Genomic DNA, 13,480 nt, shown 5'->3' on the forward strand with positions numbered 1-13,480 from the left:
TTACATAATGTAAAATGTCTATAGTGGAAAAAAGTTTACTTTCTAAACCTGTCAGTGAAACACCTAATACATACCCAATGTGAATGGTAGGTTTGAGAAGAATAAAACTGCTACTTGAAATGCATTAACAGTAAATATATAAATCTTACTTCCTTACTTTAAAGCTAGGATATTAGACAGACACAGTATAAACTGTGTCCCTCTGTGGTTTATCCTTTCATTAAAATTTGTTGTAGTTTTCATAGCTCCTTTTATTCTTCAACAATCACATTCTGGGATTGTACTCTGGTAATTAAGGTTTGATTCAGGGAAAACCAGAAACATGTTTCATATTATTCATTCTCTCATTTGTTCTTTCCATCATTAGGTTCTGCCTTTCCTCATCTACACTTGTGTGACTCACACAGCCAGATTTAAGGAATGTACCCACGCCAGGTTTCTACACCCATTCCAACACAATATATTAGCCTCATAAAATCCAGTCACTAACCAGCAAAATTCATGTGCTGCTCTTATGAAAATCTGTCCCACTCATTATGTAATTCAGTAATAGCCCACTCATTATCTAATTCAAATGTGAAAACAGGTGAAAGAAAGATGAAGTCAAAGCTGTTGACGGACTGTTTTTGGAATAAAGCTTTAAGGCCTTCCGCTCAATTCACACTTAACAATTCACACTTAACTCTTCTGCTTTCATTACGAAAAAATGAAAACAAAGTATCTCCTCTGATCAACAGTGTCAGCAGCAAAACCCATTAACAGTTCCTGGGATATAAAAACAGAATCTGGGTAATAAAATAAAGTCTAACCTTTTTCTTTTCCTTTGTGCTTAAGTTTCACTTGTTCCCGTTTCACTTGTTCACAAGGGACTGCTTAGAGGGGGCACATACAGCAGCCTCATGCATGGCCCTTCAGATCAGAGTTCCTCCTGTGAGCTGGCTGTGCCAGCACCTCAGGTAAGGGGCCTGTGTGCAGAAACACCAGGCAGGACCCTCAGTTCAAGATGGCAGAGGTGGTGGGCCCTGTGCAGAGACGCTTCGCTCCACACTGTGTTCTGGAGCATGAGCAGCAAAGCTGTCTGCTCTGCCAGAACTCCACCCCCTCCCACCGCATCCCACCCTCCTCCCACTTTACCTAGGAGATACCTGTAAAGCCGCCTGGCCCACAGCCTGTCAGAAGAGCTTGTACTCTAGGGCTGGAACTCCCACCTCTCATTCTCTGATCCAAGGATAACTTTCCTTTGCTTCTGAAGAACCAAACTCGGTCTCCTATTGGTTCGAGTTACACCAGGCAGAAGGTCCCTTATTTGAAGACTGACTTGGGAGGACTGGTAACAATGGAATTTAGTCACAGGTACTTTTGTTTGGATTCTAACAAAGGTTTAACTTCCTTGACTCCTCCCCACGCCCCGCCCCCCCCCCCACACACAAACAAAACAGATATTTAAACCATAGTTCATGATGATAAAATTAAACTTTACTTTTACAAACATAAAAAAAGAAGAAATGTCATTTGTCACAAAAATTTCAAATTAAAAATTTTTATAGGTTTCATTAATTTCTAGACAGCAACAGAGGTAAGAACATTTTTAATATGATTCATATCACAAGAGAATCTTGTTTTCTTGAAAAAGGACCTTTTTAAAATTCCAGGAAAGTTAAAGTACCACAAAATAATCAAGATATGCACATTGTAGGTAAAACTCTTCAGCTATTATTGAAACATAAGTATAATTACACACAGGAAAAAGGTATTATCAGCAGAGAAAAAATGCCTTAAGTATGCTTTGTCTTCTGCCAAACTGATGGACACGAGTGAGCTCTAATATCATTATGTTTAGAAATGGCTTCATCCAAATCCACCTGTACACCATTAATGTTCACTTCCATACAGCCTTGATAAAAGGCATTCACTGGTGTGGCACTGAATGGAACATCTGTTAAAACAGAATATTAAAATATTAGCCCAAGACTTTTAGCATCTTACTTGCTTATAGTTAGAGGAATTATTCAGACTGCTCATTTTCAATTAAATTCTAATCCTAAAGGAAGAGTCAATAATGTAATTCTGTTCAATAAGTTCATATTAGGTGACTTCTGTGTTATAAGGTGTTGTGTTTGGTACTGAATTCAGCACAGCTTGTGTTCCTCTGATTTTGTAAAAGTTCCAGCCAAACCTCAAATAAATAAACACGCTTTAGAAAGAGTAGAAAATAACATATTCTTACTTGTGGTGTTCTATTTTATTTTCTCCTTAAATCCGAGCAATAGGTTAAGCATTATTAAGACTTTTTTCCAACTCAAAATTATAGCTATTTGGAAATCTTTTTTAAAAGCCATGATAAATATGTCAATTTTATAATTGCTGGAATATAAGTAGATTTCTGTATTTTCCAAAGAAATAGTGTCTTGCTGAGCATACAGTAGCAGGTCATAATAGGGAATTCACTGTTGTGTAATGTTTGGTGTTCTGAAAAATAACAGTTTTAATAATACTTCAGTGAACAGGGCCTCAAGGCTTTCCTATACTTTTACTCTCCTTATCAAACTCAATATTTAGGCAACATCCTTGGATTCCTGAGAACTATGGTTCATCTTCAAAACAGCCATCTCTCTACTTGCTTCCTCTTTTCTTGGCATCTCATCTCCACAAACTTTAATTCCTAAAGGATATTATTCAGCTCTTATTCTTCCTCCTCAGTACCTTATTCAAATATATACTATATGCTTATATACATATACTTCAAATTTCCCACTTCTAACTTGCCAATGTAGTGAATAAATCCATATTTTTCAATGGGCTCATCATTTGTTAAGAAATGGTTTCAAGTCTGGCTGACTATCATAGACTACATCATTGTTATAAATATGCCTGGAATCATCTATTTCACCTGATTTTTAATTCATAATATGTGATTTAACATGTCTCTTTTGCATATCAATTAAGAAATTATCCATTCCCTAGTTCACACTCTTCAGTTCAGTTCAGTTGCTCAGTTGTATCCAACTCTTTGCAACCCCATGAACTGCAGCATGCCAGGCCTCCCTGTCCATCCCAACTCCCAGAGTTCACCCAAACCCATGTCCATTGAGTAGGTGATGCCATCAAACCATCTCATCCTCTGTCGTCCCCTTCTCCTCCTGCCCTCAATCTTTCCCAGCATCAGGGTCTTTTCCAATGGGTCAGCTCTTCGCATGAGGTGGCCAAAGTATTGAAGTTTCAGCTTCAACATCAGTCCTTCCAATGAACACCCAGGACTGATTGATCTCCTTTAGGATGGACTCGTTGGATCTCCTTGCAGTCCAAGGGACTCTCAAGAGTCTTCTCCAACACCACAGTTCAAAAGCATCAATTCTTCAGCACTCAGCTTTCTTTATAGTCCAACTCTCACATTCATACACGACTACTGGAAAAACCATAGCCTTGACTAGACGGACCTTTGTTAACAAAGTAATGTCTCTGCTTTTTAATATGCTGTCTGCTACTGCTGCTGCTGCTAAGTCGCTTCAGTTGTGTCCGACTCTGTGCGACCCCATAGACGGCAGCCCACCAGGCTTCCCAGTCCCTGGGATTCTCCAGGCAAGAACATTGGAGTGGGTTGCCATTTCCTTCTCCAATGCACGAAAGTGAAAAGTGAAAGTGAAGTTGCTCAGTTGTGTCCAACTCTTCGCGACCCCATAGACTGCAGCCTACCAGGCTCCTCCGTCCATGGGATTTTCTAGGCAAAAGTACTGGAGTGGGGTGCCATTGCCTTCTGCGAATATGCTGTCTAGGTTGGTCATAACTTTCCTTCCAAGGAGTAAGCATCTTTTAATTTCATGGCTGCAGTCACCATCTGCAGTGATTTTGGAGCCCAAAAAAATAAAGCCTGACACTGTTTCCCCATCTATTTGCCATGAAGTGATGGGACCAGATGCCATGATCTTAGTTTTCTGAATGTTGAGCTTTTAGCCAACTTTTTCACTCTCCTCTTGCACTTTGATCAAGAGGCTCTTTAGCTCTTCTTCACTTTTAGCCATAAGGGTGGTGTCATCTGCATATCTGAGGTTATTGATATTTCTCCTGGCAATCTTGATTCCAGCTTGTGCTTCTTCCAGCCCAGCGTTTCTCATGACGTACTCTGCATATAAGTTAAATAAGCAGGGTGACAATATACAGCCTTGACGTACTCCTTTTCCTATTTGGGACCAATCTGTTGTTCCATGTCCAGTTCTAACTGTTGCTTCCTGACCTGGATACAGGTTTCTCAAGAGGCAGGTCAGGTGGTCTGGTATTCCCATCTCTTTCAGAATTTTCCACAGTTTATTGTGATCCACACAGTCAAAGGCTTTGGCATAGGCAATAAAGCAGAAATAGATGTTTTTCTGGAGCTCTCTTACTTTTTCATTCACACTCTTAATGTCTCAATTTCAACTTCTCCTCAATTTTTCCTCATGCTTTCTAAACACATCTTGCTTAAAATTAGTCCTCAGTGCTGTTGACAAAGTCCTGGAACCACAGAAATTCTGACATTTTTAGTTTTTCTGAACTCTTTCATTGTTTGTTTGATTTCCTAAAATTACATTCAACTAATTTGTGAATAAGGTAGTAGGTGGATTTCAATGTATTTAGAATTTATTCATTTGAACCATAATTATACTTCCTAATAATTAACCACATTAATGTAACTATGCATGTATGCATGCCTATCAATGGATATATCTATCTAACGGATCTATTTATAACTTTTATAACCTATTTACTGTATCTTTTATATGTGTGCATATATATATATATATATATATATATATATCTATCTTGGCCGTGCCTCTTGGCTTGGCAATTTCAGTTCCCCTGCCAGGGATTAACCTAGGCCACTGCAACGAAAGGGCTTTCCTGGTGGATCAGTGGTAAAGAATGTGCCTGCCAATGCAGGAGATGTGGGTTCGACCCCTGGTAAGGCTAACTGAGATCCCCTGGGGAAGGAAACGGTAAGCCATTCCAGTAGTCTTGTCTGGAGAATTCCATGGACAGAGGAGCCTGGTGGGTTACAGTCCATGGGGTTCCAAAGAGTCAGACAAGACTGAAGCCCCTTAGCATGCATGCACATACAACAATGAATGCACCAAATCCTAACCGCTGGACCACCAGGGGATTCTGCTCCCGTCTATTTACTTATATTCCCCCAAAACCTAGAGAAAATCTCCATATATGGGAAATGAACACACTGAGCAGTTCAAGTATTTTAAAGATTAGTAGAAGTTCAGACACCAAACTACTCAAAAATGTTTCTAAAAAACTTTCTGCCTCAATGTTTTTGTCATTTAAAGTACAATGTTGATGCCAATGTCATATTTTCCCATATTAACCACTTTTCCTCCAGTTTTCCCTATCTTGGTAAATGGAATCTTCACCTATGCAACTGCTCATGCCAAATACCTAAGAGATTCTTTCAATCATTAATTTCTATTAGCTTTGCTTCTCACATATATCTCCAATCTATTCACTGTATACTATCTACACTAACATCACCCTAGTCCAACAGCTTCCTCAGCTTCCTCAAGTGTAAAATGGAGACAACAAAAGTACTTTCCTCATAGGACTACTTTAAATATTAAATGATACACTTGAAACACTCTGAACAGTGCCCAGACTGTTTGTTATTCACCATTTGAATCAATATAGTTGTCACCACTGTTATTGTTAACTGCTTCTTCATCTGCACTGCTTCATTAGCCCCCAACTCATCTCATCCACTTATATCTCCCCCCCGTCCATCTGCATCCATCATGCATGGGAATTTTTTTAAACTGCATCGTTGATATACCACTTCCTTGTCTAAAATTTTTTAATGATACTTACGACTCCAATAAGACGCAGAACTCTGAACCAGGTCTGTAATAATCCCACCCACCACCCATTTCACAGCCTCCTCTTGCATGACCATCTCCCTTGCTCAGTGTGCTCTCATGGTCCTGATCTATACATTCCTCAAGCATGTCAACCCCTTTCCATTCTGCCATGGACAGTTTGCATAGTAGCTCCAATCTCCACCCTCATTACCTGGTAAACTTCATTTAATCCTTCAAATATCAGAGTTGTATCTTATTCTCTTCCTCAGAGAGCTTGTTCCTGGCCCCCACAACCAGATCAAGGCCTCATTTTTCAGGCTCTAAAAGCAACCCCAACTTTTCCTTCATAGAAGTTATGAAAATTTTAATTTTTTAAATATTTTCATAATCAGTTGTTTAATATCTGCCTCTGTCACTAGATGGTAAAGGTCTTAACAGCAGAGACTGTATCCATTTGTTTTTTGATGTGTCTCTATTGCCTGAGACATAGGGTCTTAATAAATATTGGGTGAGTGATGATTGAACTGAAGAATAAATATTAAACTCAGTGACAACTGTGAGTATAAAATAAAAATGGCAAATCATTTCTGGCTAGGATAGTCAAATGCATCAAAACTTGGTTAGTTTCAGTTTACCATTAAAAAAATTAAATAAAAATGACCAATGAAGTGTTCATGCAAGCCCCCAGGAAAAGAATAATGGTTACTGGAATTTTCTCTTCCCTTCTGATGCCCCTTTACTACAATTACATATGCTCTATATATACAGATGCTGTTTTAGTAAAATTGCATATTTAAAATACTATCAATTTCATTGAAAATACACTTTTTAAAACTAAAGACAAAGTGAGAAGGTACCTGGAAGGCCACCCAGGTAAGTGACCACTGTTCCTTTCATTGCTTCATCCAAGATGGCAAATTGTCTTTGAAAGTCTTCAGAGTGGAAGCTATCCTTTCTAAGTTGAGTCGATAGTTCCAAATTGTTTCTGTTGACTCTGATTTCCAGAAAGGTTTGCTGATCGGAACACAGACTTATGGCCTCTATCCGAGCTATTACCATACTTTCAACAGATACCAGGATATCCTGAAGAACAAAGACTCGTTATAAACAAATACTAACAGTAATGCCAAATAAAAGAGACTTTGGTTTTTAAAATTCAAAAACCTGAATTTCAATGAGGTGGGGAAAATAAGGTAGAGCCTTCAAGTTTAAATGAAAAAACTTCTATTATCATAATCATTATTTTTGAATATGCATTAGTTTTACAAACTCCAGGTTTAGCTAAGATGTGAATGAATGTACAGCAGGTTCTGAAAATTCAAGAAACCAATGGGAACTTAAGTAGTATCTTAAGCAAAAAATTTCTTTTTATGAGCCTTCACAATTTTAAAACTTACATATGGAAAAGGAAGGAGTTGAATCATTCTTTGTTGGGAAAAAGACTTAGAAAACTTAAACTGCTTTAGTAAGCACATCCAGCAAGACTGAAAGGTTTATTTGTGCCACACAAGAAATCCTGCAGACTTGGGACAAACTGAGTGAAGTCTCTGAGAAAGAAAAACCAGGACTGTAAGTTACAGAGTATTTATCAGAGGCTGTCAAATATATATCAGATCAGATCAGATCAGTCACTCAGTCGTGTCCGACTCTTTGCGACCCCCATGAATCGCAGCACGCCAGGCCTCCCTGTCCATCACCAACTCCCGGAGTTCACTCAGACTCACGTCCATCGAGTCAGCGATGCCATCCAGCCATCTCATCCTCTGTTGTCCCCTTCTCCTCCTGCCCCCAATCCCTCCCAGCATCACAGTCTTTTCCAATGAGTCAACTCTTCGCATGAGGTGGCCAAAGTACTGGAGTTTCAGCTTTAGCATCAGTCCTTCCAAAGAAATCCCAGGGCTGATCTCCTTCAGAATGGACTGGTTGGATCTCCTTGCAGTCCAAGGGACTCTCAAGAGTCTTCTCCAACACCACAGTTCAAAAGCATCAATTCTTCGGCACTCAGCCTTCTTCACAGTCCAACTCTCACATCCATACATGACCACAGGAAAAACCATAGCCTTGTCTAGATGGACCTTTGTTGGCAAAGGAATGTCTCTGCTTTTGAATATGCTATCTAGGTTGGTCATAACTTTCCTTCCAAGGAGTAAGCATCTTTTAATTTCATGGCTGCAATCACCATCTGTAGTGATTTTGGAGCCCAGAAAAATAAAGTCTGACACTGTTTCCACTGTTTCCCCATCTATTTCCCACAAAGTGGTGGGACTGGATGCCATGATCTTCGTTTTCTGAATGTTGAGCTTTAAGCCAACTTTTTCACTCTCGACTTTCACTTTCATCAAGAGGCTTTTGAGTTCCTCTTCACTTTCTGCCAATAAAGGTAGTGTCATCTGCATATCTGAGGTTATTGATATTTCTCCCGGCAATCTTGATTCCAGTTTGTGTTTCTTCCAGTCCAGCATTTCTCATGATGTACTCTGCATATAAGTTAAATAAACAGGGTGACAATATACAGCCTTGACGAACTCCTTTTCCTATTTGGAACCAGTCTGTTGTTCCATGTCCAGTTCTAACGGTTGCTTCCTGACATGCATACAAATTTCTCAAGAGGTAGATCAGGTGGTCTGGTATTCCCATCTCTTTCAGAATTTTCCACAGTTTCTTGTGATCCACACAGTCAAAGGCTTTGGCATAGTCAATAAAGCAGAAATAGATGTTTTTCTGGAACTCTCTTGCTTTTTCGATGATCCAGCGGATGTTGGCAATTTGATCTCTGGTTCCTCTGCCTTTTCTAAAACCAGCTTGAACATCAGGAAGTTCACGGTTCACATATTGCTGAAGCCTGGCTTGGAGAATTTTGAGCATTATATACATACATATATGTGTGTGTTTGTTTGTTTATTTATTTTCTGAATGTTTCAAACTGCTGATACACTATATTACTCACCTTGCCAAGAGTCATCTATGCAGATAGCTTACTAGCATATAGAGGAAATATAAAAAGGGAAAGAAAATAAAATCAAAACTAAGGAGCTGGGTGTTATGATGCTTTCCAGATAGCAGAAAGACAGTCTGAAGTATTTACAGAAACACAGAAAACATAGACAAGATAAAATAAATATCAAGGACACGGCACGTGTTAACCTCCTCTACTATCTGAATGTAGTGTTGAAGGCAGGATTTCCGTTTTGCTTTAAAAAAAAAAAACAAATTAGCTGAAACCCACATGTAGCAAGCTCCTGTAGTCAACTGGAGACAAAACTTAACAGGATTTTTTCAGGTTGCTTACAGTTAACCATCAGAAACTCTCCATAACCATCCCTTAAGTTGCAAACAGCATCTCTTTTTATCACTACAGGCATTATTCAATTATATGTCTCTTTCTAAAAGTCCCAGAGAACATCAAGTCAACCATGGCACACACGAAAGCTACTTGCTGTAACTTGCTGGAATCCACTGTGGATGACACGAGCACAGAATTATGAGCCTCTAACAGAAGGCTGAATAACACAGACCTTCTGATAACTCTCATGTTTTCTTTTATCTGAGAGTGTTTCCTGCTCTTCCTTCTAATTTCAAGGCAGAGTTGCCAGTGGGAAGCCAAGTAGACTGGTTTTAGTTTTCCCTAGTCTTTCCTAATTTACTTATGAGAGAAAAGAGAGTACCAGAAAGCACAAAAAATTATAATTAGACACTGAATATTTCAGAGTGGATTGCAATCAGACTGACTTCTATTCTGTTAGTACAGATAAAGTCCCATGATACTTCAAAGATTCTGAATAAGGGTGGATCTCTATGTACTCAGAGAAGGCTCCAAGCAGCCTTTGTGGGAGTCTGCCTAATCCAAACTACAGATACAATACATAGGTTTTTCCATTCTCCCCTATCCCCTTAACCGCTCGGTTCAAACCGTGGAAATAAGCCAGCAAAAAACTAACAATAATGAATATTTATTTAATCTTTAATGACATGCCAAATAATTTATGTAAGTTATTTCATTTTCAAAACATCACTTTGAGGTAAACACAGTTATTCTATCCATGTTACTGATTTTTTAAAAATTAAAAAATAAGGATCATAAAGGTTCAGAGTAAAGTTACCTGAAGCTTTTCAGTGGCGGAATCCACCAAGGACAAGGCAAAGGGCACTGTGTTATCGGAAACCAAGGCCAACATAACACCGGTGCCCGCTGATGGGCGAATATTCAAGGACATATTGATTTGCCAAGCCTCAGGATTGGATTCATTCTCTGTTTAAACAATGAAACAGAAGCAGGATCAATGTACTCCTAAGTGCACCAGAGGAATTAATCTTATTAATATTCAAAGCCATCTTTGAGTGATATTAAAGAATTTAGTTCTTTCCCAATGATCTATATAACCTAGGCAAAACAGAGCAAAAGAAAACAGTTTTTAATGCAGGCAAGAAACACACAGATGGAACCTCATCCTTTAGTTCTTCCTTAACTGAATTGTGGTGTTTAGAATTATTATGTATTTTCCAGTTGCTCTTTAACAGCTCTCCCTACTGTCTTACACACTCTCCAATGCTCAAATCTCATAGTGGTTGTATAATAAAATACGAGAAAGTTCAACAAATTTATTGTAGTATTTCTGAGGGAAAATCTGAGTGCAGCTGCCAACCCCAGCCCAGTATTCTCTTCCTTATAGGAGTCAGGTTAGGGCAGTGGGAAAGAAAAATCTGATCTCTATACATAGGGCTGTGGGATGGTTTGATAATAGAGAAATATTCTGAAGTCAACAGTTAACTTTGAAATTCTCCTAGGAACTCTTCTGTAATTCTCTTATCATAATGCTTAACATTCTTTTTCTTAATTACTAGGTCAACAGTCTACACAACTAGAGGGCAAGCTCTGCAAGTCTCTGTCATTACTGCTTTCCTCAGTAGTCACTTAACAAATATTTCTGAACTAATATGATTTCAAAACAGTTTTGATTTCTAATAATTTGAAATAATTTGTAAACTAATAATCTGAAAATATTAGCTTAAGATCTGAATGAAGTCTTCCCCATTTAATACAAATAAATGTATAGCAATTGTCCAAATACCACTTTGAGGCTTTAAAAGGGTGAATGTGAATGGAGAAAATAATTCTCCTTTGGCAAGATATTCTTCCATTTAGCCACATCTAATACTATTACATTTTCCACTATAATCCTTTAAAGTCCACCCAAGAGGAAAAAAAACCCCTGTATAATCATTTTGAAGTAAGTAAATTTACTGTAGGACATTAACAAACTCAAAATGAACATGCAGATATGAAGAAATTATAATGTAGCATTAAATATTAATTATAAAGTAGGCCACATTTATGTTATCTGTGAAACAACTAGTTAGTTACTTATGAAAGTAAATTCAGGTACAATAAAACTATCTTCATTTTCTTTTCAGAACTTTTTTTCCATTGGAACAAATTATCATGGGCCTAGTTGTTTTCTATATTCAATCATCAACTCAATTAACATATTTTTTAAAAAAAAATGTTCATATTCAGAACAGAGCTAAAGTTAATGACATTGTATTAATTTACGTTAAGAAAACAGAGAGCAATAGTAAGATGCTTCCTTAAAACTGCAGCAATACTTTTAAGGCTGCAAATAAAGTTAAAATATGACTCTTTCTTAAATGAGAGATATTCAAATTAACCCTAAATTCATACTAAATACTGTTAGTAGCTCAAATAATGAACTCATAAAACAGAAAATGACACAGAAGCCAACAAAATAATTAAGATATACAAATACCTAGTAAAAATATGGTGAGATATTCAATTTCATTAGAAACTGGGATAATTAAAACTACAAGATTTACTTTTTCAACTCTCTAATTAGAAACAAAACTTGAGCATAAACTTTCTTCTGTTGGTAAAAGTATAAATTGATAAAGAGAGGTCCTCTGGCAAACCAGCCATTACCCTAAGCACAATGTATATTAAAGGAATTTGAAGGGTAGTCATGAAAACAAGAAAACCTAAGCAGTTTAACTCTTGACTAGATTGATTCAAGCCCTCTCATTAAGAGTCTAGCAAATGGACAGATATGCTTATCTCCAAATGTTAATATGATTTATCTCAGTCTCTACTGTTTTATCTGACACCCACATTTAAGCCAAACATTATTAAATACAGAAGAAAAATAACCCATAGTCAAGAGAAAAAGCAATTAATACGACCAGTTTTAGATATGACGCAGATTTAGTTTCAATTCAAAACAGCAAGGAATTTTTGCTATTTGTTAATGAATAAATTTAAACATTAGTGAGAAGAGAAAGATACAATAGGAGATCACTTACTATAATTTATGCTAAACTGAGCAACTCCAGTACCAGGATAGTAGGAACCCTTCTCCACATTGACAAGACAATGCTTATTTTGTTTTTCTTGAATGATTTCCTTTACTCCTGAAGTTCCTTGATTCATCAAATTCCAGCCTCGAATACATCCATCTAGACGAGGGTTAATCTAACAATATAAAATATAGACCAATGAATGCATTTTAAACTTAGAAAAGGGGGGCTTTATTGATTATATTACTATATCTATTGATATTACTATATTTATTGATTATATTACTGGATACAGGTTTTCATTTAAGGGCAAAATTCTTTGATGACATTTTAAAATATTTAGAATTTTATCTAAATTTTTTTCAAGGTCTCCTGCAGATAACAATCTTTTCCAGTAAAAGTGCATTTATAACATCAGAGACCTTCACTGGGATCCTAATGATTTTTAACACCTTTAAGCCCCACCTGCCTCTCCTGTATCATCCAGCACTAACTTTTCTGCTTTCTAGTTCCATGTACGCTTTTACCTGTGGCCCTGGGTTCTCAGCTGCTTTTGTTTTTCATTAACTGTATTTACAACATAGGTTTGTTTTGCCGTCAAACACGAAGCCTCTTCAGGAACAAAAGTGTTTTGCATTCTTTAGTCTCACCAAAGCATCCTGCCACACTCAGACATGTAGCCATTTCATAAATAGTTGATTCTTTTTGAATAATTTATTTTACTTTCAAAATGTCTTGATTTTATCAATTTCAAAGGACAGATATATTCACTCTAACATGAGTTAACTAACTCAGATTGTATATCATATCACAAATCTTTTAAAAGCTAAGGCAACTGAAATATATATAAAATAGTAAATATTTAAATTAAATCAGTAAGTGTAAAATTGGCAGATCCATGACTTCAAATGAAAAATTTTAAACTCCTCAAGGTCAGTGATCAGTCTCCTTCATGAAACCTTTTCTACAGAGGTTGCTGCTGCTGCTGCTAAGTCGCTTCAGTCATATCCGACTCTGTGCGACCCCTGAGACAGCAGCCCACCAGGCCTCCCCGTCCCTGGGATTTTCCAGGCAAGAACACTGGAGTGGGTTGCCATTTCCTTCTCCAACACATATAGAAAAATCATCTATTATATCTAGCTTCAATTTATGACAGGCGGCAGTTTTATTTCCCATCAAAGATTTTCTTTTAAAAATTTCACCTTACATGCTATACTTGTCTCCCAAATTTTAGTCCTAAAACAGACCTAAGAAAGTCTTACTTTGACTGGCTTCTAGAAAATAATGTACTTTTGGACTTAAATATATACATTTATATGTCTAATGGCTGAGTATGGACTATT

At 37.3% G+C, this 13,480-nt stretch overlaps 1 protein-coding gene across 1 annotated transcript in view; it reads right to left on the minus strand.

Annotated features, from left to right (window-relative positions):
• Positions 1 to 1,454: 1,454 nt before the first annotated feature.
• PROS1 (protein S) overlaps positions 1,455 to 13,480 on the minus strand; it is a 64,441-nt gene continuing 52,415 nt past the window's right edge. Inside the window, exons 12-15 of the mRNA XM_027553392.1 lie at positions 12,144 to 12,312; positions 9,932 to 10,080; positions 6,689 to 6,914; positions 1,455 to 1,936 (exon numbers count right to left, since the gene is read on the minus strand). Coding sequence (XP_027409193.1) covers positions 1,776 to 1,936; positions 6,689 to 6,914; positions 9,932 to 10,080; positions 12,144 to 12,312 — 705 coding nt within the window. The 3' untranslated portion in view covers positions 1,455 to 1,775. The remainder of the gene's footprint in view (positions 1,937 to 6,688; positions 6,915 to 9,931; positions 10,081 to 12,143; positions 12,313 to 13,480) is intronic.

This window comes from Bos indicus x Bos taurus, chromosome 1 (assembly GCF_003369695.1).
Source record: "Bos indicus x Bos taurus breed Angus x Brahman F1 hybrid chromosome 1, Bos_hybrid_MaternalHap_v2.0, whole genome shotgun sequence".
Taxonomy (NCBI): Eukaryota; Metazoa; Chordata; class Mammalia; order Artiodactyla; family Bovidae; genus Bos; species Bos indicus x Bos taurus.